Here is a 27,037-nt window from a genome sequence, read left to right as displayed (position 1 = left end):
GCCAGTTGTGAAGGTCCCTTGAAATGATTTCAGTCCCTCCTGACGTTTCCTTAAGCAGCCTCCTTTTGCTTTAATTTTTTCCACAGCAACACTTAGCTCATGCTAGGAGGCGTGGCTTTGGCAGAGCTGCCTTGTTTTTTCCGGAGTTAGCTATTCTCTCCACATTACCATGCATCCTGGCTCTTAAAATCCTACTGAGTTTGGAGAAATTATGTCTTGGCACCCAACCTACTTTCCTGGAACACGGTGTGGGGATGACGACAGAGCTGGCAGCTCCACTTAACAATGACATTGCTGTCTTGTTTCTCCTGAGTGTTCACTTGTGAGTAACAGCAGAAGCGGAAAGCCTTGCTGAGCACAGCTTATTGTATGTTTAGGCCTCTGCTCACCGCTTTTATGATGGCACCAGTGAATACATTGATCAGAGTAGGATGAGTCATCTCTTCAGCCAATCGTGACTGGAACTTTTCTCCACGGCTGACTTGGCACTAATCCGAAGTGTGGCAGGATAGACCTGCCCAGCGTTGTCGCCTTCTCACTGGGATGCTGTGTGGAGGAGATGACAGCCAACTACTCCGGCAGCTCTGCCTGCCCTGCCAACAGCTCAGAGGAGGCGCTGCCTGGAACACCAGAGGTGCATGGGAGCCTGGAACTGGTCTTCACCGTGGTGTCTGCTGTGATGATGGCCATGGTCATGTTCTCTCTGGGGTGCTCCGTGGACATGCAGAAGCTCTGGTGGCATCTCAGGAGACCCTGGGGTGTTGCCGTGGGACTGGTCTGCCAGTTTGGGCTTATGCCGCTGACAGCCTATCTCCTGGCCATCAGCTTCTCTCTGAAGCCAGTCCAAGCGGTCGCTGTCCTCATCATGGGGTGCTGCCCTGGGGGGACCATCTCTAACATCTTTACCTTCTGGGTGGATGGAGATATGGATCTCAGGTGAGTTCCAGGAGGGAGCCTCAGTGGTCCTTCCCTGAATATCCTTCCTGTTGCTTGGTAGATTACAGTAGGGAACACTGCAAATGTGTGACAAAAATGTTTCTGAGCTCCAAGTTGGCATTGCTGTGACCTCCCTTCATTTTACTGGTAGCTACTGTTCCAGGGAGTGGGATTTGGTTCCATGTAACATTGGAGGCATCCTCCCTCAACATGGACTCACTGACTCCCACTCCCTGCCATCTTGAACAGTTTCCCAGGACATCGCACAGGAATCCCAGGAAGCTAATGATATAGTGGCTTGGTTGCAGTGGCTTGTTGCTGGGGGTGGTGGTGACAGGTGGCCCAATAGAATAAAGCCCTCATAGGTCTAATAAGTAAGTGTTTCTTGAGCACCTACATGTGAAATAACATTTTTGGGGACTGTGTAAAGGAGTTTTAGGGGGTACCTGGGAGATCTACTTTGGTGTCAGTAGTGAGCTGCTAATTTGACTTAGGGAGGGGCCAGGGATTTAGCTCAGAGGTTTTGCCGCCTGCTGCACAAGCGCAAGGACCCGAGTTCGATCCCTGGTACCAAAATAATAATAATAATAATTTGACTTAGGGAGCAGCATGAGGTTATGTGGTTGAAGTTGTTCTTTCTTGTTGTTTTGCAGATTCTTAATATTGGTCACTGGTGTAGATAAATACCCCTGAGAGACATTAGTTTTACCATTTATTCACATTTTTAAAATGACAAATTAATCCTTACTTTTAGGAATAAATGTTTTGGTGGGGAAAACATTTGAGGAAGAAATAGAAGGGTCATGTTGGAAAAAAGAGCTAAAAACAATGGTCTTTCTAGATTCTTTGTTTACTTATAAGTACACTCTTTTATATCCTGCCCAGGGAAATAATTGTGTTAATTGAAGCTTTTGCACTGTGTGTATGTGATTTAGTTGAGATTTACTGTACAGTGAATGAATGAATCAGAGGTGAGACCTGGGCTAGGAGTTGGTATCAGTGAGTCAGCTGTGGGCCTGAGTTTCAGGCTTCCTGTATGTGCTGAATGATCAGTGTACGCCACATACTTCTTCCATGGGTTCATCCACTCAGGCTAGCAGTTAACCTTTATGTGGCTATTATTTACCCACTTATGAGAGGTGTGAAAAAAACTGATGAATTCCATGCCTTACTCCTTAGGTATTAATATGCCACTAACTTAAATTCAATAAAGTTGATCATTAGCATAACTGGGAAATGATAAATATTGTGCAAGAAGCTCAGATATCAGAAATTGCAGAACTTGAAACTTTTTGGAAAGAAAAGGAAAACTAACATTAGTTACATCCCCTGATAGGTACAGGGTATATGCTTTCATGCGTAGTCTCTCCTTAGTTCCTGCCATAGCCTTGTAAATGACCTTTATTAAGCTGAATTTTACAGCTGAATAGTGATTCAGACTTGGCAGTGGCTTGCCAGGGGCTCCAAATGAGTGAGTCAGGACTCACATTGGAGTCCACATCTGTTTTACACCCATCTGTACTTTTCTTCATGACATTTAGCAACATAACTGGATCTTCTGTTTTGAGTAGAAACACTACTCTTTAAACAGTATTGTCAAACACTTCTGAGAAACAGAATGTTTATCTTCATCTCATTACACATTTAGCACTGCCAAAAAAATTAATGAAGGCAAGTCTATGAAAGATAAAGTTCATTTTACTTTCCTCTGCCAACTCTACCCCTAATTATCTTTTAAATTTGGTCTAATTAAAAAAAATTTGGTCTAATTATTTAACATAAATATACACACACAGATATGCATGTGTGTGTGTATATATATATATATATATATATATATAATGCCAGGCACATAACAAGTTTGCAATAAATATTACTTTTCTTTCTAAATATAGACTTTTAGTTTCAAAAAACAAAATAAAATGCAAGCAAAAAATTAAACAAACTCTAGGAAATGAAATTTTAAGAGGATTAAAAATTAGGCTTGCTGGGGCTGGGGATTTAGCTCAGTGGTACCATGCCTGCCTGGCAAGTGTAAGGTCCTGAGTTCCATTCTTGGTACTGGGGAAAAAATGAGATTTGCAAAAGCTTATAGATAAAAGACTAATAAAATTTAAATTCTCAGTAAAAATTTTAAATAGAAAATTCAGTGTTGTTGAATGAAACAATATCCAAGTTCTTACCTAACTTCACAACTGATTACCAACAAGTAAACCTCAGTGGTAATCGCTGATAGGAATTCTATCTGTCCATAACGATGGATAAAATTTTTTTTTTTGGTACCGAGGATCAAACTTGGGTCCTTGCACTTGAGCAGCAGGTGGCGAAACCACTGAGCTAAATCCCCGGCCCCATGATGGATAAAATTTAAGAGCACTTCATGCAGGAAATGAGGAAACCAGTTGTCCCCAATCATGCTTCTCTTGCCTTCACCCTGTGCTTATTCAGCCTACATGTGGCTCTCCGTGTGTCCACCCCTAACAGGCATTTTGGAATCAATGTGCTGGAAACGGTGCCTGAATTCTGCATCTCCCATGGTGACCAAAATCACTCTCCCAGGCCCTAGCTCAGCTTAGCATCCCCCAGGACTCCCCTTCTGCTTCATCTTGCCCCCCGCAACCCGCATCCCATCCTCCTGTGACTTCCCTGACTTCTCATCCATCTCCACAGCCACACCTGCAGGCCAGGCCCTACCAGGTTCTTTCTTAGCCAATTTCTGCATTTTCACACCTTGGCTCAGCCCTTCTGTCTCTCTGCTATGGTCTGCAGTGAGTGGGTAAAGCAGATGGCCTATATTCAAACTCCAGAGAGGTTCTCCTTCTGGTGAGTGGAAATTATAACACCTCCATCATGGGATTGTGAGGAGAAAACAAACAAGTTATATGTATAAGGTTTCTCAGTACTTACTGAATTGGGCAGAAAGTACCAAGAAAGTCTCCCCTACTTATCCAGCTTTATTTCCTATTTATCCCATAAGCGCAAGTGTCTTACAATAAAAATGGATGACTCATTTCTCTTGAAACAGAGCCCACATGTCCATCTTTCATCCACCATGTTCTTCACACAGCCTGGAATACCAGCTGACCTCTGACTCCCATAATTATACTATGAGCCTCCCTAGTAACTTCTAGAATGTAATTGGCTGACATTCGGGAAGAGCTTTGGGCATTATCCTGCCTGGGCTGAGTTCAGCTGGTCTTGGGAAGGTTCTGTCACATGTTTGAGGTTGGATAAATGTAGATAGGTCTTGGATGGCCTCTGCTGGGTCACCTGGGCTCTCTTCCACACACACTCCTTTCCCCAGCAGGCTGGCCTTGGCCATCCTCACAGGGAAGGGAAGCTTCAAGGTTTCCTGAGGCCTGAAATTGAAACCACTTCCTCATCACATCCACCACATTCTATTGGCCACTGTAGCTGGCCAGGCTAGGCTGGATTCAAGGGACAGGAAACAGATTTAGCCTCCTGATGGATGACCCATAGAGTTACTTTACAGAGGGCCTGGTGAGGGGTGAGTGAAGCGTTGGAGCCATTTTTATAGCATACCATGTAGAACAGGCAGGACTCCTGCCTTTGAGGCAAATTAAATTAGAATCTGACAGACAGTGCAATAGGGAAATGGAGTGATGCATGGCTTGCTGCCAGTCCACCTTGGCAGATGATACAAATTCTTTATGACTCAGTTTCCTCACTGTTTCATGGGTGCTCATGAGGGTTGGATGAGTTAGCATTCATGGGGTGCTTAGAGCACAACCTGGAATATGAATTGACATTTTATGAGGCAGGTAAATGAGTCCTGTGTTCGAGTTTCTGTCAAGGAGCCATGTGCCTTTGAGCAATTTAATTTCCCTCTCCTGATCTCAGTTTCCTAATTTATAATGGGCTCTCTGAGGCCCTTTTTATATTGTTGTAATGACAAAATTGATCACTTGAACATTTTTTAAGTGTGTCTGGTTTGGGGGAATCAAGGGCACTCGCACCATTGTGCAGTCCTCTCCACAGCCTGTCCCTCCTCCAGGGCTTTTCCATTTTCCCAAACCCAGACTCTGTCTCCACTACTCAGTGACTGCCCTGGCAACCATGGGTCTGTTTTCTGTCTCCTGAGTTTGACTCCTCAACACATTTACAGAAGTGGACTGAGGCGATGTTTGTCTTTTTGTGTCTGGTTTATGTAATTCAGCATAATGTCTTCAAGGTTCATCCATGTCATAGGATTCTATCAGTATTTCCTTTCCTTTTAAGGCTGAGTGATATTCCTTTGTCTGTACAGATCATATTTTATCAATTCGTCCCTGCATAGGTATTGCCTTGTTTCTGCCTTTTGGTTGTTTCGAATACCTGCAAATACCCATTTGTGTCTCTGCTTTCAGTTCTCTTGGTTATAGTCTCAGGAGTGGATCTAAGGTTCTTTTAAGTATAAAGTATTTGTGACTATTGGTAAAGAAAAGCAAATTATCAAATCCAAAATTCTCCCTTTCTCCTACCCTAGTTTTTAACATTTCACCTAAAGCTGTTTGCTATAACTGCCTTTCCTCTCTGTCCCCTTAATAGCTGACAGGTAACTTTTTCTCTGCTTCTCTCAGAAGGCATTGTAGTCACCGGGCAGCTCTTCTCTCTCCCACACTAGGCCTGTCATCCTTGGAGGGCAGGTGCTTGACAAGTGCGAGTGACGGAAGCAAAGTTTCCCATTGCCACAGTGTGCCACCGAAACTTCTCCTGAAATGCAGTTTGTTTAGTCATCCAGCACAGAGCAGCTCCCGAGGGCTGTACTTGACAGCCTCTCACATCTGTGAGGTCCATTCCTTCTTGAGGATAGCTGCAGAGAAGGATTCTGACTACTGTCTTTCCTTCCTGTGGGTTTTAGAGAAGTTCTTAGTCCTTCAGCAAAGACCTGGGCTTCTCCACAGCTGTCCGGATCCGTCTGACATGGGCTGGCAGAGAGGCACAATGCACACCACACAGTACTCAGCAAGTGCTCATTAGGATTATCAGGAAGCAGCATTTATATTTGGGGATGGAAATGGGGCCCTGAACTCTTTGCAGGGCCAGGTCTATGAGCGTGACCTTGTAGTGCACTCTGTGTCCATCTGTTTAGCCAGATAATTTTTCTTTCTTCCAGAGGGGAAGTATGTACTTTCCTTTTGAGAGGCAGAGTTTTTGATGTGATTTGGGTTTGAAATTAAAACAAAAATTGAATTATTTAAGCTCTAGTTGCAAAATTGAGGCTGGATTTTAATGAAGTGTGTGTGTGTGTGTGTGTGTGTGTGTGTGTGTGTGTGTGTTTATGATTTCCCTGTTCCAAAGGAGGCTCAGGACTTACCTGTTTGTCCAGACTTGCTGGATCTCTGTCACTGTTCTCTGCAATAGTTTGGGGATGACACTGTCATTCTTCTTAACGCAAGTGAAATCTTGTTCTGGTGAAGTCAGATACTGCCAACAATTTTCCTGCATGGGAACAGTCAAGACCCAGTTAGCCGCATCCTCTGTTGATGCTATATTGGAATTCATGGCAGTAAAATGAAAGGCATGACTTTCCTTTGGAGTCACACCCATTCACTGCTGCACTTCTGGCTTGGTTGTTATTAATAACAACTGGAAGCACACCAGGATCATCTGGTGCCATCTTGACTACTGTCATGAGTATCATGAACCTGAGCAATTGATAAGGGATGGAAGCAGTAACCTAGGGAACCAAGGGTAGCAGTCAGTCTGGGTGCATCTTGTCACCCAAAACCATAAATTTTACCTGTTGCTGAGCCAAAGTCACATGGAGGCAGGGGAATGCCTTGGTGGATCTCTAGGAGTTTGAGGTTAACAAGGTGCTCTGCAGAATCTCTTCCAAGCCTTGGCAACTGGAGAGCTAAGAAATGCAGTGCTGTCAGAGGCTAAGAATCTGGAAAAGTTTCCCCAGCACCATCCCCCAGGGAGACAGAAAATTGAGACCTGTGGCAAAGGCTTTTCTTCCTTTAATTCAGCCAGGAAGAAGTCGGCTGAAATAATGCTTTCTTAATAGGATAAATTTATTTATTTGTTTGTTTATTTATTTGACAGGGTCTCAATATGTAGTCTAACCTGGCCTTGAACTTATTGTGTAGCCCAGGCTGGTCTCAAACTTGTGGTGATCCTCTTGCCTCAGTCTCCTGAGTGCTGGGATTATAGGTTAGTGCTACCACACCTAGATAAGGATAAAATAATTTTAGATTTCATTTGGAATATAAGATATGCAAGAACTGCTAAGAAAAGTTTAACAAGGTAAACTTAAGGGGAGGTACTGGTCCTATCATCTGTGGAGACTCTGCAACTACAACTGTCTGGTATTTGTTTAGAGAAAAAGAAAATTATTTACCAATGGGACTGAATAGAGCTCTCAGAAAATTTTTTTTTTTTTTTTTTTTTTGTACTGGGGATGGAACTTGGGACCTTGTGCTTACAAGGCAGGTGGTAGTGCCACTGAGATAAATCCCTGGCCCATCTCAGAAAATATTTTAAACATACTTGGAGGTTTTTTTTTTTTGGTACTGGGGATTGAACTTGGGACCTTGTGCTTGCAATGCAGGTGGTGGCACCACTGAGCTAAATCCCCAGCCCTATTTGGACATTTAACACATGATAAAGTTGGCACCTTAGTTTAGTGGCAAATGATTTTTGTGGTAAACTATATTCACATATTTACTCTCAATATAAAAAACAGATTGGTCTCATACCATGTACTGTATAAAATATAAACTTTTTTATAGCAAAAGATTTATTGGTACATTTTAGGCATACATAATGATAACACTCATTGCAGGGAATTTGCACATGTATGTACTTGATACATCCTGCCTCTTTTTCCCATTACCCGCTCCCTTCAAGCCCCCTCCCCTCCCTATGTACACAAGTTTTGTTTCCATTTTTCCTTCTATTTTCTCCTTTCTTTCTTGTCCCTTCCTTCCTTTCTCCCTCCCTCCTCCTTTGTTCCCCTTCCCATTTGAACATAAAATATAAATCTTAAATGAATCCAATACCAAGGCACCATCCTCTATTGTCTGATGAGGGGCTTCTCGCTGTGTCCTTGCAGGGGGAAAAGGGGATGCACTCCCATTGTCAAGACCTCCCATTTTTGTTTTATTAAGACAGGATCTCACCACAGAGCCCAGGCTGGCTTCAAACTTGCATTGATCCTCCTGCCTGAGTCTCTCAAATGCTGGGCCTTCAGGCACGAACCACCATGCTTGCACTTGGCAAATGCTTTTCTAATGGAATTAATCCACTCAGGAGGGCAGAGCTGTCATGACATAAACACTTCCCCAAAGGCTCCACCTCCCAGCACTATTGCCTTGGGGATTAAGTTTCCAGCACATGGATTTTGGACACATTCAGACTATCTATGGCAGGAATTAAGACACATCATCTTTGTAGACTATAAACTAAAGGGTTTTCCTCCCCTAGATGCTAGGTACTTGCAAATCTTTACAGTCTATGGCCCATCTACTTTGTTAGCCGTTTTACTCAGAGACAGTTACCCTCCATCAAGGAGACAGGTCAGTTATCTATTGGAAATCATTCTAGGTTTGTTCTACAAAGACCAGGACTCTCTCCTGATGTTCTCACTGCTTTCCTGGTAAAGCTGTGTTGCATGGTTACTGGCTGAACAGCTTTGCTTTGGTTCTTCCAGCTCATAAATCCAGTCCACTTCCCAAGGTAGCCAGATTTGGGTCTATGGCAATGATGGTGGCTACAGTACTTAGTTCTTCTTTGCCTACTTAGGAGATTCCATTGCATGTCCCACTATCACCTTTGATGTAACATGTTTCTTTGTCATCAACTTGCTGAGGGTTCTTTTGCACAATGTAAATAGAAATCACAAGTGGGCAAAGTGTAGCTTAACCTGTTTACAGCCCTGACCTTGGAAGGTCAGTGGTCTCAGCTCTGTGTTAATGGCCTCCCTCTCTGCTCCCCTGGCTGCAACAGCTACCAGCAGCAAGAGAAACTTTTAGTGACCAGCAGTGGTGGCTCCCAGCTATTCTCTGGCATTCTCCTTCATTCTGTGCCTGCTTGCCACTGTCACTGTTATCACCTCTGGGATCAGGTTGCTTTTGGTGCAAGCAACTTTCGATGTTACCAGGTCTTAGTGTATCAGCTCAGCTTGCTCTATTGAAGATGGAATTGTGAATAGGCAAAATATGTTATACTGCAGCAGAAGGGGGAACAATGCCCAAATTGACTTAAGGGTGTGAGGGAAGTTGCTTCTATAGGAAAAGAGAAGGCAGCTTGTGGATGTGCAGGATCTAGCTTCCTGTGCAGTCCTGGGGGGTGGAGGGACTCCTCAAAGACTAACTGAGGAGCACTGCAAAGGGGCAGAGTTGGCCAGAGAGGCCAGAGGGTGGAAGTGTCAGGGATGGAGCCCAGATCTGAGCTCGTGATGGCCATAGCAGAAGCCTCCTGAAGTGGCGTAGGGCATCTGTTCTAGCTGGCTATGGCTGCGAGGTGTTGGGGCAGCCACAGAAGAGTGTGAAAAATAAAAAGTACCTCTTGGGGAGCATCATGCCCTTCTATTTTGTCTCACTTTAAAACTGATGGTAAATGACTTAATTCTTCTAGCAGTGTGATTTTGAAGCCTAGAAACCTTACTTTCCCTCTACATCATCACCCTTCTTCCAGGCCTGTATCTAATTGTAGGCTCACACAATAGCAGACTTGCAAGTGAATTCTTAGTTCTGTCCCCATCTCTCATTGATTCCCTTTCTCTGGGTTCTACACCTGCCCTCACTCTTCCCTACTTGCTGTCCCAGTGTCAACAGGGCCTGCTGTGACTGGGGGACATATGGTGCCATATGGTGCTGGGTGACTTCTTCCTGATGTTTAACATTGAATGAATTAGAGGAAAAATAAATGTTAATAGTAATAGCAACAGGCCAGGGATTTAGCTCAGTGGTTCTGCCACCTGCCCCACAAGCGCAAGGACCCAAGTTTGAGCCTCGGTACCAATAGTAATGGCAACACTGGATTGGTCAGCCTTTTGGTATCTTTTTGTTGTTGTTGTTTTGTTTTGGTACCGGAGATCGAACTCGGGACCTCGCACTTGCAAGGCAGGTGCCAGAACCACTGAGCTAAATCCCCGGCCCTTGGTATCTTTTATTTTTGATACTGGGGATCGAACTCAGGACATTCCACTTGTGAGGCAGGTGCGGTGCCACTGAGCTAAATCTATGGCCCATGCCTTTTGGTATCTTAACTTATCCTATACCAATCCATTGGTACTAAAACTAGACAGAGACATCACCATGGTAGTAATATAAAATGTGTTTATATTTAATATATCTTATAAAAAATAGAAATGAAGTATTAAAATTATTTTTGTTTTCAAAAAGTCTTAAAATATTTAAAATTATTTGTTAGAATTAAAAACAAATGACAAACATAAGTATTGTCTCAGTTTTAAGTAAAAATTTAATTAAAATAATTTAAATTTAACTTTTAAAACATTAAATGAAGCTTCAAAGCTCATTAAAAAGTTATTAATGGTTTGCATAAATAAAGCTATGCATTCCTAGTGTTCAAAGTTTATCTTGCTGCTAGTGTAAGGAATTAGCATCACAGGTTACTTCTGTAACTATACCCAAATTTAAGAGTAATAATGAGCTGATTTATATTGCAAAGGGCTGCACTTTGGGTAGGGCAAATATTCACTATTTGCGTCTTTTAAAAATCTAGTCTTATTTGGTCTCTTTTAACCAGGGATAGGGCTACATTTCCTTCTTGACATTGGCTATTTATTTTATTTTATTAAAAAAAATTTTTTTTTTGGTACTGGGGATCGAACTCAGTACCTTGCACTTGCAAGGGAGGCGCCAGAACCACTGAGCTAAATCCCCAGCCCAAAGTTTTTTGGTTTTTTTTTTTTGGTACCAGGGATTGAACTCAGGACCTTGCGCTTGCGAGGCAGGCGCTGGAACCACTGAGCTAAATCCCCAGCCCAACATTGGCTATTTAAAGGGACAAGATGAGTTGTTTTATAAGGTGATCCATATTCCAAGTTTGTCTGATGGTTTAACTTGTCCCTTTGTCCTCAATCAATTATTTTCATGAAGTTTGGCCTAAAGATTTGGCTAGCTTTAAAGGAGGACAGCATGGCTGGCTCTCTGTTGGTTGTATAGTGTCTCATCAGTAAGAACATAGTGTCAAGCTGGATCACCTGGCTGCAATGATAATGTCAGACCTCTCCACTGTAAAACAAGCAAACAGGTCACAGGAAAACCACAGTCCAATATCCCTTATGAATATACAGTATATGGAATAATTCTTGATGAAATCCCAGCAAATTAAATCTAGCAATATGGAAAGGATTCTACACCATGTCCAAGTGGGATTTTTCTCAAAATGCAAGGCTAATCCAATACATAAAAATCAATGTAATACTGTATACCATATTAATAGGATGAAAGACAGAAAGCCATAGAAGGGAAAAAGTTCTGATGTATGCTAAAACATGAATTGACCCTTGATAACTATGCTAAGTGAAAGAAGCTGGACTCCCCAAACGACCACATATTATAAGATTCTATTCATATAAAATGTTCAGAACAGGCAATCCTATAAAAATAGTACATTAGGGATTTTAGAGGCCAGGAGAAGGGAGTGGGGAGTTAATGACAATGCGATGGAGTTTCTTTTTGGTGCAATGGGAATGTTCTGGAAATCTTACTGTTACTGCAAAACATTGTGACTGTGCTAAAAACTGCTGAATTGTACATTTCAAAATGATGAATTCTGTCATATGTGAATTACATCTCAGTAAAAGCGAATGTGTATAAGAAACGGAATCCTAGAGAACCTTAGATTTAGAGCAAGTAGATGCTCAAATAGATGTTAGCTGATGCATGACAAGAACTGCTGGAAATCTTTCTAGGCCACAGTGAAGCCCTCATCTGCTGACTGATAGGACAGAGGGCAGCTGCTGGTAGCTTACCCACCCCATGTAATCTCCAAGACGTTGGGTCCCAGGAGTTGTTTTTGGTAAGGACTAAGTTCTTAAAGTTGGCAAAGACTGCATTCTTAATTGCTAACTCTCCCTCCTAAGCCCTGTTTTAATTTTGCTTTCAGCATCACCATGACAACCTGTTCCACAGTGGCTGCCCTGGGAATGATGCCCCTCTGCCTTTATCTCTACACCTGGTCCTGGGATCTGGCCCAGAATCTCACCATTCCATATCAGAACATAGGTCTGTATTGGGCTTTTGAACTGCAGTAATAACAGCAACAGTGACAGTACTAACAGTAACTGTTCTTCATTACATATGTCTACTTGCAGGGTTTTTTTCCGGCATTATCTAATCTAATCCCTAAATAATCTCACAGTATAAATTCTATTATTGGTTCAGTTTCCTGGATTTTGGGTCTTAGGAAGGTTAAGTAACTTGACCAAGATTGTATAGCTAGTAGGTGTGGAACTAGAATTGTAACTCAGGAATCTGACTGCAAAGCCCAGGCTCTTAATTGCTACCTATTCGTCAGTTTTTTGTTGCAATAATGAAATACCTGAGGTGTGACACTTATGAAGAAAAGAGGCTCCTGGAGCTCGCATTTTTGGAGGCTAAAAATCCAAGCAGTACAGCACAGGGTCTTGTATGGTCCCCTGTGTCCCCTCCTGATGTGTTACCTTGTAGTGGGTAGTGCAGATGGAAGTGTGTGTGTGTGTGTGTGTGTGTGTGTGTGTGTGTGTGTGTGAAAGTAATCACATCTTGAACAGGAAGCAAGAGAGAGCCAGGTGGGGCCAGGCTCCAGCTTTTATAACAGCCCTCTCACAAGAGCCACCAAGGAGTTAACAGGGCTTGCAGGTGACCTAAAGACCTTCCTCAAGGCCCTCACTTCTTAGGCTCTGGCTTCCAACATGGTCAGTGAGGACCAAGCTCCTGACACAGGAGTTGGGGAGGCAGGGGAGGGACATACAAACCACAGCACCTATGAGAGTTTATCTTTGAGCAGAATGACAGCTGGAGGTCCTACTTGAAACAAAACAAAACCAAAAAACCCAACTCTTAGATAATCAGGAACAGTTGGGCTCTTTTCATCCTTCCTTCCTCCCTTCCTTCCTTCCTTTCTCCTTCCTTCTTCCTTCCTTTCTGTTGTTGTTTTGGACAGGGTCTTGGTATTGTAGTTCAGGTTGGCCTTGAACTTGCTATGTTGCCCAAACTGGCCTCAAACTTTCAATCTCTCTGCTTCAGCCTTCCACATGCTGTGATTACAGGTGTGTGCCACCGGGCCCAGCACAAGTGGGGTTTTTATGGTCCAAAGTTTAACTGGATCTAGGCCACTCTATTCCTACCTTTGCACAACTCCACCTTTGTCATGGCCTATGAGCCTTGACTCTTTCTTACAGAAGGAGGTGAATGATTTTCACTGGTTATCAAAGCCCATCCGCCCAACACAACCAACCCATCTCCCATTAGTTTCTCTCTAGGATGTGCTTCTCACTAAATGCAGATCTTTCTCTGTGGATTTCTGTGGGCTAACTTTGGAAGGGAATGTGGTGAAATGATCTGCCAGTCTTTGGAGAAGAAGTAGAAACCTTGACTCTCAAAGCCCTGTAAATGGCCAATCTGGAGTCTCAGGGAGCCCCATGAGGGTTCAGACCTGTGGCCCATAGTTGAAACCATGATCAGAGACTTCCGAAGGCAGCTGGAGCCCATTGTGTTTGTAACATCTGTGTGAAAACTTTATTTAGAAACCTATTGCACAGAAAAGTGCAACCTTTCCTTATCAGTAAGTTAATATTTGATAATATGTTCTGAAAAGCATTCATAAATAACTAAAATCCAAAATTCCATGAACAATTCATATAACTTTTGAGGCAGGATGGTAGGGTTTGGGCAGATTTGGAAAGTGCTTCTGGAAAAGTTCAGCGTGGGTCCTGTTGGCAAAGGGGATTGTCACCTCCTCCTTCCCATGCTTGCCTTCAAAGCCTTTATTCACTTGTGCTAATACAAAGGGCTTGTCCTGCCCATCTTTGGACTCCCTGGCTACAGTTGGGGAATATGAGAAGTTATTGTGTAGTATTACAAGTGCTATTTTGTGTTTGTGACACGCACTCTTGACTTTGTGAAGTAATGACCTGCTGGCCTCACCTAGGGAAATAACAGCTGTGGTTATATAGGGGTGACACCCAAAGAATTTCACGGACTTAAAATGGCCCTCTGTTTTTTGAATCTTTACATTTCCTGTTGTCTCCAAAATTCTGGGTGATTGTCGGCACGGTTCTGTGAGGGAAACGAGACCTGGGTGTGGTGGCCTTCCTTAGTGTCACAGGCCCTTCGAGACTGTCTTCAACGGTGCCTTTGTTTTTGGAGATGGATGCCAAAACAAAATGAGCCTTCCTGCAGAGATTGTGTAATTAAAAATGACCTAATTGAGCTAGACTTGTCGGAAAGGACTGGGCAGTCAGGGAAGAGGCAAGGTGGTCTGACGGGAATTACTCTGAATTCTTTAGGACTTACTCTGCTGTGTCTGACCATCCCGGTGGCCTTTGGCGTCTTTGTGAACTATAAGTGGCCAAAACAATCGAAAATCATCCTCAAGGTAAGAATCCCCGTCACACTCAAGAGACCTGACAGACCCGAAGGACAGAAGTTGATGGCTGAAATCCTGCAGATCACAATTTCCCTAAGGGTAGGGATCCAGCTCTGGCTCCCTCCACTTACTTCTCTAAGCCTTGCTGGGTCACTCTCAGAGGCCCCTGGAACACACTGGAAGTGTGTTGATGTAGTGACAGAAAAGCTAAGGCCCGAGTGTGGACAAGGACCATCAGGGCCTGTGCGTTCTCAAGGCCCTTTGTTTGGTGGTTTTGTTTGAGATAGGATCTTGCTACGGAGCCCAGGCTGACCTTGAACTCACAGCAATCCTCCCGCCTCAGCCTCCTGTTTACAGGTGTGTGCTACCATGCCGAGCTCTAAGAGGAGGCATTCTTAACAATGAGCTCAATCTCAAGGGTGTCTTCCATTTTTCCAACTGTGTGTCACTTTAGAAGACAAAAGAATGTAATGCGCTGCTTTCCTGAAGATTTTTAAAACATCTTATATTTTACATTTATAAGGAAAGAAAAAACCATTTGGGTTACCTGGACATTCTGCAAGCAAGTGTCAGTTTTGGCTTTGGGTATCCGGTTTGGTTAGTTTAAGCTCTCGTTGTCTCAAATGTAGCTGACAGTGAGGCTGCCTTGGCACTTTCCTAGGAGACTCAGCAAGCAGCCCCCCCCCCCCCCCCGCACCGCGCCCAGGAGGGCGGAGTAAGTGGGAAGGGGAGGGGCGGACGCCAGGGCGCCCCTGCGAAGTGGCCTTGGGGTTGCACAGGTGACCATCATGTGTTTTTTTGTTTGTTTGTTTTTTTTTGTACTGGGTATCGAACTCCGGTCCTTGCGCTTGCGCAGCAGGCGGTGAAACCCCTGAGCTAAATCCCCGGCCCAAGGTGACCATCATGTTGATAGGCTTGATTTTGCTCTTTTCCAGCTGTGCTTCTGAAACAAAGTCCCTTCCTTTACACTGTTATTATTGTTACTTCAGGAGAAGCTTTCCAATAGACAGTGTTCAGTTGTGATTTTCTTTATAAGATCAGAGACGAGAGCATGACTATGGAAACTTCCTACATTTCAAGGTCTTGTTCTTTGATTACTTTTTCTCCGTTGTAGTTTGTATTAGTATGCGTTTGCAAGACATCATGTGACACTCATCGTGGGCAGTCGGCGCATGGGCATGACACGCCTTCACTCTTTTTATGGCCCTTCCTTTCCACCTCCTCCAGTTCTTGGCCCCTTTAGCTTTTGCAAAAAAAGAAACCCATCTCCCTGTTTCTTATCTGTCTTTCATTTTGCTCTTTAATTTATTTGAGTTTCTCCTATAAGAGAAGCCATGTAATATTTAAGCTTTTGTGTCTGATTTATTTCACCTAACGTTATGGTGCCAAATTGCATCCATTTTCCTACCAATGAGTCAAATGTATCTTTCTTTTTGGCAGAATAGTGCTCCATGGTGATAAATACGACACTTTATCCGTTTATCTGTTAATGGGCATATAGGCTTCTTCCCAGATTTACCTGTATGAGTTGTGCTGCTATAAACATGGCTATGCGTGTACTTTTCTTATAATTAACACCACCACCACCAATTTTGGTGTGTCCTTATCCTCTGTTGGACCATCACTGTCAGTGGGGAAATGAAACAAATCTTCTGGATGACAATGTTATTATCTATAAGGGGTAGGTTTAAAATGTTTCCCTTGGCAATTCCATGGCAGTTGTGGCAAGACATACTTCATGATACATATAAGTGTTCTGGAGAACCATAAGTTGGCTTATCATTATTTTAGCACATCTTCATGTTCTGTTCTTGGTCCTATTTTAATTTTAGGCATTACACATTTTCTAAACAACCTCACTTTTCCTCTTTTGCTCCTGGTGGATTTTAAACTTTGAAATCCCTTTTTGATAGAGGAAGAAGGGACTTACAATCAGAGGCTTTCTTTGAGCATCTTCAGGTCAGTGGAGTCCCCGTGGGTTCCTGTATCTGAGTGTAGAAATACCCAGCCCCTGGCAAGCACATCTATGGCACATTAGGTTGTTTTGTTTGTTTTTTGTTTTTCTTTAGTTTTTGGTTAGCCCTTCTCACTTGGAATCATTTCAAATCAAAGCCAACATGGTAAGGAGCTGCACGGCTTGTTGTCCATCCAAGATTGGGGTGAGGTGGTGGGAGCTCACCGAGAGCCTGGTTGTCCCAAACTCCTTAGGCCTTATTTTCTTTCTTTCTTTCTTTCTTTCTCTCTTTCTTTCTTTCTTTCTTTCTTTCTTTTTCTTTCTTTCTTTTCTTTTTTTTTTTTTGGTACTGGCGATCGAATTCAGGACCTTGTGCTTGGAAGGCAGGTGGTGGAGCCAGTGAGCTAAATCCTCAGCCCCCTTGTTTCCTTTCTGTCTGATCTAAAACTCAAACTATTAGAATGATTGTTGAATTTTTATTTTTTGTTAAACAAAGAGGCACAGATGGACATGGAGATGTGGAAGGCTGAGACAGGAGGATCATAAGGTTGAACCCAGTCTGGGAACTTAATGACCTGATTAGAGAGATCCTGCCTCAGAATAAAAAGGGGTGGGGGACAGAGGTCAGAGTGAATGCCCTGGGTTTGATCCCTAGTACTGTGGGTTGTATTCATGTGGAAGAAGATGGAGTATTTCTCCTGTTCCATCACAGTAGCTCAGGCTGTCAAATGAAGAATGGGTAGATTTCATCTTGGCCTGGAAGGTCAGGAGTCACACGGCGGCAGCTGTTGGTGGTGGGAGATGAGGGGATGGTCGGGCTGGGCAGGCCACAGAGACAGGTTACCAGGGAGGGGCTCTGGTGCGAAGGGCTGCTGGACACTGCGTAGGTTGGATGTGTGCGTCCCCAGTGTGTGGTGCTCAAGTGGTGGCACCGCCAAGAGTGGGGCTTAGGGGAGGTCATTAGGTCATGAGGCCATCACCTTTGGAGGGAGTAATGCAGGTCTCCAGGGGCTGAAGGAGTTCCTGTGAGGACAGATGGTTAGGAGGAAGCCCAGTGTCGCCCTGAATACCTCGCTCTTCCACTCACTGCTCTTACACACGCTCCCACCCCTGTGGTGCCTGCCCTCTGCCCCGAGCTCTTGCCAGAGCTGAGCAGATGGTCTTGGATTGCAGAACTGTGAGCTAAATGAACCTTTTTTTCTTTATAAATATTCCTTAGGTATTTTCTTATAGCATTAGACAGATGCTTATTGTCAGATTCTACTTGTTTTATAATTTTCTCCTAACCACGTTAAACTGTATCCCCCAAGCCTTCTGGCCAGATTCCTCTACTTTATGGGAAAAGATATTGATTGTAAAATAAGAAGACTCAGATTTGTGCCAAACACCACCAGTTTCTAATGTAGCCAAGTCATCTGCCCACTTGGGCCTCAAGGTTTTCTTTCCTCCATGGTGTCACCTCCCTTGCCCACAGGTTTGCTTTTTGTGGGTTCAGTTATCTGCAGTCAACTACATTCTAAAAATAAAAGCTTGATGGAAAATTTCAAAGTAACCAGCTCATATTTTCCATTGAACACTGTTTCTTGCAAGTAGTGTGATGAAATATTGGGCTTTCCTGAGTCCTCCTGCCCAGATGTGAATCACTCTGTGCTACAGATGCTGTAATAACACCATAAGCAACTCCAGTTTCCCAGACATTCACAGAGCCTTCTGAGGCCTTCACTCACTTTGGTCCCCTTCCTGACACCAGAAAGTGGTAGAACAGTGGAGGGGGGGGTCTTTGCACCCATGTTTACCAGTCTGGACTTCCCCAAGACTTCTCATCTCATTTTTTATATTCCATTTGCTATCTACCATGCCTACAGAGTTTTTGTCCCATTACATATATTCAGGAGACAACTAACTCATGTGTCCTATTCTGTTAATAGTTGTTGCTAATCATTTGTTGTGCCCACTTTATAAATTAAACTTTATCATATGGATGTATGGATAGGAATGTACGTATAGACTGTCTAGGGTCCAGAACTGTCTGTGGTTTGAGGCATCCCCTCTGGTCCTAGAACACACCCCTGTGGATAAATGGGATTTAGTGTTCTCAAAGTTCCCTCATTGTTCGAAAATTTCTAAGTTCAAACCCTTATAGAGCCTTGGCGGATTTTGCATCACAGACCAGAAAACCCCAATATGTTTACATTGCTTATTTTGCTGACTTACTTTAGGTTGGGGCCATTGTTGGTGGGCTCCTCCTCCTGGTGGTCACAGTCGCTGGTGTGGTGCTGTCAAAAGAATTCTGGAATTCAGATACCACCCTTCTGACCATCAGCTTCCTCTTCCCTTTGATTGGTCACATCTCCGGCTTCCTGCTGGCTCTCCTTACCCACCAGTCCTGGCAAAGGTACAGCTACATTCTCCACAAACTTTTCCTCTTTTGCAGGGCTGGGGTTTGAACCCAGGGCCTTACCTATGCTAGGCAGGGGCTCTCACACTTCAAGCCCCCAGAAGCTTTTTTGAGCCATAGGCAGGCTTTTGGCCTTGGCTGTGTCAGGAGAGAGGAAGCGTTTTGACTTACATGGTGAGTAGACAGGACGCTCAGCAGAAAGAGGGTAAGGGGTTACAGTAATTCTTTATGTAGACTAAAGGCCAAATTGATGGCAAGTTGTAATGTATGAAACTAGATTTGGGGTATTAATGCAGCTTGTTGAGGCCTGGGTGCATTTCTTTCTGAATTCCAATAATTAGATTGGAGGGATGAGGTTGTTTCCCTAAACACAGAGATCATTCCAGGGCCTGAACAAGTTTCCAGAAATTATGTCCTTGTTCTGTCTTTGGGCTAAAATTTTAAGAATGACTAATTATGAAACACGAGAGAAGAAAGGAGACAAACTTTCTGATGGAAGAATAAGTAACTTGTCTTAAATATTATCCTTACCGGTTGGGACATATAATTCATAAATGCTGTGAAATAGTAACAATGGTAATACTCCATGTTGCCATTCCTGTAATAAGATGAGCATTATCATACAAGGATGAGGGACAGAAAATCTATATAAACTTTCTGGAAGGCAATTCCCATGTCATATCAACAGACTTATAAATATTTATGGTTGCTAGCTCAGTACTTTTGCTTTTAAAGATTTGTTCTAAAATTAGCTCCATCAGTTATGCACATGAATATTGATAGGCTGACATTAATTATAATGTTATTTATGAACATAAAAATGGAAACAATTTAAATATATAACAATAGGAAGATATTTAATTCATGTCTAAGCCATGAGATGGAGATGATGCATCAATTTTAATGATTTTGGAAAATACTCATGAGGTAAGCATTACTTAACAGAAATTTTGATTCTCTGTAGAAGAAAGCAAAAAGTATTCTATATGTTGAAAAATACTGGAAAATATACCATATGGTAATTTTGAGTAGTGAGAATAAGGATAATTTAGTTCTTGATATTTTCTTTGTATATTTTCTGAGTATTTCAATAACTATGTCTATTTTTTAAATCAGAAAAGAATTATTAAAGAAAAGTGAACTATGTGGTTCCCAAGGTGCAGGAATGGCTTTATGCTGCCTCCATTCCACTAAGGAACATTTAGCATTTTACTAGGTACAGGCAAGGCTCCACCCAGGCTGTCTGATTTACTTCTTGTTACCACCCTGAGAGGCAGATACACGACCCTCATTTGAATGATGAGAAAACTCTTCAGAGAAGTAATTTACCCACCTCCTAGAGCTAGAGCTACTGGAGTTAGGATTTGAACTTGGGTTGGTGTGTTAGCTTTGCCATGGCTGGGCAAAATACCTGACATGAGCAACTTAAAAGGAGGAGAGGTTATTTCGCTCACAATTTCGGAGGATTCAGTCCATGGTGGGCTGGCTCAAATATACAAAGAGGAGGGTGGAAGCGTGAGGTGGAGCAAAGCAGCCTCGATCATGGTGGCCAGGAAGCAGAGAATGGGAAGAGTACCCATGAGAGACAGGCTCTCACAGATACTTCCCAATGGGCCCCCGGCTCCTAGCAGCACATCCAGCCACGAACAGTGAGTCAACACAATGATGAAGACAGCGTCCCATGACCTAGTCTCTTTTCCAGGAATCTCTTAACCTAGTCAAGTTGACAATTCAGCTTAACCAGCACAGTTTGTTTCCAAAATCATCAATTGGAAACACAAAAAGTCGATGGTTGAAATTCATAATTGAGTCTGGAGAAGGGAGTACTGCGAGGGCAGGGTGCAGTCAGCCACCTTGTCCTCTCATAGTCAATGGCCTGACTGAGATGAGGATTGAGTGTGTCTGCCTGGTGAGTGGTGCAGCTCTGAGTTCCAGCCCTGTCACTCAATCATACTGAGTTATTGGCAAGTGACGGGAAGAAGTGAGGAAGGAGGAAAGGGTAGCTAGCAATAGGGAAGTAGAAATAAAATGTGGCTGTATTTCCAGCTGCACATTCCAGTCCAGCTCACACCTACCATGTTCATCCTCGGAACACCTTTCCTCTCTCCGCTTCCATGTGTGAAAGCCTATAGGCTCTCCCACCAGCTGGAAACAGATAAGCTTAATCCAACCCCCAAGTCCTGGCTTCTCTCTTCTCTTTCCTTTTTCATTTTCTGCAATGAGAAAAACAATAAATATTAAGAAGTAGAAAGTAGAAAAATTATCACTAAATCCTTTCACCAAAGACTATTGTCTTTGACCTTTGGGTTTTGATTAAGGCTTTTGTGTTTGTGTCTAGCGTTGTACTGTTTTTTTTCATCTTTCATTCAGCTTTCCATCCTCATCCCCTTCAAGCCTCCTCTCATGCAGACTGGCTGGCTGACTGCAAAGCCTCCTGAATAAGTCACACTGGGAGCTGCTCCTGGAGCTTTATTTTTAATTTATTTTTGGATTTTGAGACAGGGTCTCACTCTAGTTCAGTCTGGTTTTGAACTCACTGTGTAGCACAGGCTGGCCTCAAATTCACCATGAGCCTCCCGGGGGTTGGCATACAGGCGTTTATACAGGCATACAGCCTGGATTCTCCCTGGAACTTTAGTTTCTATAATCTTCCTCACATTAAATGCCTCCTGAACTTCAGTCTGTAGCTTCATTCCTCTGTAAAGCTTCTCTAAATACTCTGCCACTTGTCTGAATTTCTTCAGCAACAGCCTGGCCCTGGGTTATACTTTGTCTTGTGTTGTTACTGAACCTTTCGTGTGTGTGTGTGTGTGTATGTGTGTGTGTGTGTGTCTTTCATCCAGATTCCTAGCAGGTTCATAAGACACACCCCACAATGCCTCTCTGGAGTGTGTACTGCAGAGCAGGTGCTCCGAAAATAACTATTGAGTGGCCCAGCACCTCCACTGCCTGACCTCAGAGCTTATGTGTGTTGTATCCACAAGAGAAGATGTACGAATAGTCCTTGCTGATGTGTAACAGACCTTTTCATCACCAGGTGCAGGACGATTTCCTTAGAAACTGGAGCTCAGAACATCCAGATGTGTCTCACCATGCTCCAGCTATCGTTCACTGCTGAGCACCTGGTCCAGATGTTTAACTTTCCACTGGCCTACGGGTTCTTCCAGATGCTGGATGGACTTCTCATTGTTACAGGTGGGTGGATTTTCACTATGTCCATCCAATTTACCAGTCTTTAAAAAAAAAAAATCTAAACTTGTGCTGGCCCTGTGATGTATTTTTAGTCTGACATTTTTGGGGATAATAAAGTGCATAAACAAGATACTTTGAAATAGTGGGAATTTTACAGAAACAATGTTTTAAGAACATCTAAATGTGAGATTACAATTAGAAACAAATATGCTTCACAAAAACCAATGCACTATGAGAACCTAGATTCCAGGTCTTGTGAGAACAAGGCCTCCATGAGCAAACACTGACCTCAAAAATGACATTTACCACACTGTAAGGATAGATTTCTTACATCTCTTTAAGAGTCTCAAGATTTCTCAAATGCCAAATTACTTCAGTGTTTTTGCAGACTTATATTTCTGTGTGGAAGTCATAGGACTTATGCAAATCACTGAAATTTTTCAAATACAAAATAGAATACATATCCAAGCACATATTTAAAGATGTTTTATATCTTTACACACATACACATTGTGCATCGATACAGCCAAGTATACAAAATTACTCTGGAGCCCATCACTATGTAGAGGTAAAATTTGAAAAATAGATGTATATATACACATATATATCTTAATCTTGGACCACTGTAAATTTTTTTTATTGAGTTTATCGGTACATTTTAGGTATACCTTATGATCACATTCATCATTGGGAATTTGTACCTGTACATGATATATCTTGGTTCTTATGTTCTTCTCATTCCCCTGCCCTCCCTTTAACCCCTCCATCCCTCCCTATATACCTAAGCTTTGTTTCCGTTTTTTCCTTCTTTTTTTCAATTTTTTCCCTTCTTTCCTCCCGACCCCTCCCACTTCCCTTTCCCCTTTGAACATTTTCTTCCTATTTCAAAATATCTATTAGACATTTTGGTCCTCATTTACACTTTCAGTTTCTCACATTAGAGAAACAATTCAATATTTATACATGTGGTCCTATTTATTTTATTTGAGTATGGCTTCAAGGTGCATCCATTTAGCTATAAATGTCCCTAGTTTATCTTGCTTTATGGCTCAGTAGTACTCCATTTTATAAAAAACCAACATCTTTTTTATCCAATCACCAGTTGATGAGCATTTGGACTGTTTCCAAGATTTCGATATTACAAACTGTGCCGCTATAAACATGGGTGCGCATATATCGCTGTGGTATGATGCTTTTAATTCTTTTGGGAAGATACCCAGCAGAGGAATAGCTGGGTCGAATGGGACCTCTAATCCTAGTTTTTTGAGGAATCTCCACACTGGAAGAATTCCTTTTTCCCCATAGCACTGCCAGCATTTGTTATTGGTTGATTTCCTGATAACAGCCATTCTTTCTGGAATGAGATGGAATCTCAGTGGTTTTTTTTTTGTTCGGGGGATCAAACTTGGGTCCTTGCAGTTGCACAGCAGGCGGTGAAACCATTGAGCTAAATCCCCTGCCCTCAGTTTTGTTTTAATCTGCATTTCTTGAATGACCAGGGATGCTGAACATTTTATTCATATGTTTATTTGCTGCTGCTTCTTCTTCATCTGAGAAATGTCTCTTCATTTCAGATTAGGCTGCTTTAAATTTTACCTGTTGTCCAGAAAGGGGCTCTGAGTAGGGTGAGATGATTACTGATATAAATGATTACATCCTGATTACTGATTATTATATTCTCATTGCTGATATAGTAAACATAACAATATAAGGAGAACTGGGGGTGTGGTTTTTCCATGGAGGAACAGAACTATCCTGGGCATAGGATGAGTTTTAGGGGAGCATCTCATCTGGCTCATTCTCAGCTATACCCTGGCAGTCATGATGAGTGTGCCTGTACCACAGTAAGCACTCCACCCAGGCTTGCTGACTGCCCCACTGAGCGATAGATGAACGATGTGTCAGCGACCTGATGAATGGGTCTCAATTCCAGACAGAAAGAACCACTTGGACATTCTGAATCACCTTATTCCATAGCTCTCTCTCTCCTGCTTTTTCTTGTGTGTTTATACACACACCACAGAAGCAGACACCTAGAGTATGCATGAGAATGCAAGTCTCCTCACATTTAATCTTTGTTGAACCTGTTTTTAATCCCTGTGTGTTTTATCACCAGCATATCAGGTATACAAGAATATGAAGAACAAACACAGACAGAAGAGCCCAGATTGTGCAGAAGTCCCCCCTGAGCAGAAACCCAAAGAGACCAGTGCTTTCTTGGAGTGGGATGAAGCAGCAGCTGTAAACCCTGGGCCATCAGGGCCAGGAGGTCACCTCGGGGCTCTGGGGCCAAGCAGCCTCCTCACTTCCTGTGGACAGTATGGACTTACTGGCCACACAGGTCCTCTGCCTTCCAGAGCAGCCAGAAAAGATGGTGAGAGCTGCTGCCTGGATCCCCTTGGCAGAGCCTTGTGAATGTTTTTCTGTGTGGTTTGTGAACTGCAGCAGGATCACTTTCTGAGAAGGTGTTCTGGCCTTTCAAGGAGCTCTTTGGGGTCAACACAATAGGGTCACTGCAAGTGTTCCTGCCTTCCTACAGTGGGGAGTGCACAAAAGGGTGGGACCTTCAATGCCAGAGGCACCCTTCCAGTGGGTGTGCATGTAGCAAGAGTCAGGACTCAAGGAGACATGGTCTCCTGTGCAGGGCCAATTGTTCCTGAGTCCTTGTCACTTCCTGACCCAGAGCAGGTTCTTGGAGCACTTAGGAGAAAATTGTAGCTCTTACCAAAATATGGGGCCCTTTTCTCTAATGATTGTTACTTGTAAAGGGGTGGAATATCTTTTTTGCTTACAGACATTGTAGAAGCTTAGAGGGCAGTTAAAGAACATGTGAGGTCAAAAAGCAAAGGACTGTATTGTCGGACCCTAGAGATCGATGCATCCACATGCATCCTGATCTACGTGTGCACACACACTGAATCCTCTGAAGAACATGAGACTGTTCCTCAGCTGCGCTGCTTGGCAAGGTACCTGGTGACATTACAGCCTCTGTACACAGAAGTCTGCTGGCCTAGCTCACTCTGTACAGCAGCGGTCACCATGCATCGAAGGACTGTACCTCCTCACTCAGCTATGTTCATCGACAGCGTGTGGATGCCACTGTGCAGCTGTGAGCCCCATGCCCCTCACCAGCACTGCAGCACTTTGTCACCCCCACCTGTCAGATGTGGCTCACCGCACCCCAGCAGTGCCTGCTCTCCTGCACCTTTGCTGGACCATGGGATGGGTACTGACCCGTCTTTCTTAAAACTCATTTTCAAAATTATGTGTGAACCACAGCATTTATGGTCTTTGCTCATTTGTCTACTTTGCCTGCGTTTGGATTACACTGTTTGGCTTTATAGATCTTAACACATCCTGGGACTGACAATGCATTTGTCTCATGCGTTGTCAAGACTTTACTGTCTTTTATCTTTTGTTTTTCTGTAATGTAAACAGTTTTATATTTTTACATATTCAACTTTATTAGTCTTTTAAAGTGTTTAAAAATACTAAATGTTAGAATATTGATATTTTTTGTGAAAATGTACTTGGCTCCTTTTCGGGGAGCCCATTTGGGGACATGTTTATTCACTGTGGTGTGTTTGTCTTCCTGTTGGTGAATTGATCCTGTAGTAGGTAAACCCACCTTTCTCTATGCTGACATCATTAAAGATACTTTCCCCTATATTTTTCTATTATTTTTATGGTCTATCATGTACATATTTATCCTACTTTTGAATTTAATTTTTGGCATATTAAAAATCTAATTTTTTATGCTTTATTATTCCAAGATTATATATCTAATCATTGTTTTACTTTCTTGTTGCTGGGACAAAATACATGACCTCCACAAGTTAAAGGAGGAGAAGTTTATTTTGGCACCAGTTTGTAGAGGTTTCAGTCCATAGTCAGCTGGCTAAAAGGCAGGGCAGCATGGCAGCAGGGCGTGACAGAGGAGAAGCAGCTCCTGGTGTGGTGGGGGGAAGCAGAGAGGGGTCAAGGGAGGAGGAGGGAGAACCACCTTTCAGGCCACGCCCATATTGACCCACCTCTTCCTACCAGGCTTCACCTCTCAATATCACATTTAGTTATAAACTCATCAGTGAACTCATCCACTGATGAGGATCACACACCAATGATCCTGTCACCTCCCTAAAGCCCCACCTGTGAGCACATGAGACTTTGAGGTGACAACTAAATACAAATCATAGCAATCATTCATCTTTTCTCTACTGATAGAAATGCCACCTTTATCACATACTTTTCCTACTTGTGTTTTTATTTGGATTCTTTTTTGTTCCATTTTCTATTTTTATTTGTAAAATGTGTGAGAAAGTGTACTATTTGAGATTTAATGCTTTACAGTTTGATTTTGTAAGAATTTCCAATACCTTGTGGTTTAATATGATGATAGTGATTATTATGGTATTTTTATAATTCAGAAAATCTTTGTGGCTGTGAAGACAGAGTCCCATTAGGTTCTGAGTAACAGGCACTGGAATTCTGTATGGAAAGGAACCATGAGCCCACCTGTAGCATTATGGTTGAGTCACCATGGAACCTCACTTGCCCACCTGGTGACTCTGGAGTGAGGATCTTGTTGGTGCTCTGTGCAGGCTCATGGGCATGCAGCAGTCACAGGGAGGAAGGGTACTGTGGGGGATACAGGACAGTGGGGGAACAGATCACTGCAAAGATATGCTTAGCAGAGTTGTGGTTGTGGTGTCCCATGCCTATATTCTCAGCTAATTGGGAGACTGAGGCAGGAGGATCCCATTTTTGAAGCCATTCTGGGAAAGTTAGATCCTGTCTTAAAGGGGCTGAGATGAGGCTCTGTACTTTCTGGGTTCAATCTCCAGTACTGGGGCAAAAAAGTGGGAGGAGGAGAAGTGATTCCCAAGTCCAAAATGAACATTACCATGAATTTTAAAGAATCCATAAAAAACAAATTTCTAAATCATTTCTCTACAGACATCTAATGCAAAATGGTGAAATTCAGCCCTCTGTTCTGAAAGCATTAGTGTTATGGT

General features: G+C 42.9%; 1 protein-coding gene across 1 annotated transcript; it reads left to right on the top strand.

Annotated features, from left to right (window-relative positions):
* The first annotated feature begins 559 nt into the window (after window positions 1-559).
* On the top strand, window positions 560-25,799 carry Slc10a6 (solute carrier family 10 member 6). Its single transcript, XM_021248802.2, has 6 exons — window positions 560-936; window positions 12,019-12,137; window positions 14,402-14,490; window positions 18,655-18,830; window positions 21,871-22,028; window positions 24,142-25,799. Exons 1-6 carry the CDS (start codon window positions 560-562, stop codon window positions 24,438-24,440), a joined length of 1,218 nt encoding a protein of 405 aa, XP_021104461.1. The 3' UTR covers window positions 24,441-25,799.
* The last annotated feature ends 1,238 nt before the right edge of the window (window positions 25,800-27,037 follow it).

The sequence above is a fragment of the Heterocephalus glaber genome, unplaced genomic scaffold, assembly GCF_053883595.1.
Source record: "Heterocephalus glaber isolate CG9 unplaced genomic scaffold, H.glaber_assembly_v1.0 deba00001503, whole genome shotgun sequence".
NCBI classification, from domain to species: domain Eukaryota; kingdom Metazoa; phylum Chordata; class Mammalia; order Rodentia; family Bathyergidae; genus Heterocephalus; species Heterocephalus glaber.
Note: the sequence above shows the minus strand (reverse complement) of the source record. Positions and strands in the feature narration are given on the sequence as shown.

Bases quoted from the DNA above. Each gene is read 5' to 3' on its own strand.
- Slc10a6 (XM_021248802.2), top strand. From the start codon at position 560: ATGACAGCCAACTACTCCGGCAGCTCTGCCTGCCCTGCCAACAGCTCA. The intron at 12,138-14,401 runs GTCTGTATTGGG...TGAATTCTTTAG, and splicing joins CATTCCATATCAGAACATAG to GACTTACTCTGCTGTGTCTG. The intron at 14,491-18,654 runs GTAAGAATCCCC...GACTTACTTTAG, and splicing joins AATCGAAAATCATCCTCAAG to GTTGGGGCCATTGTTGGTGG.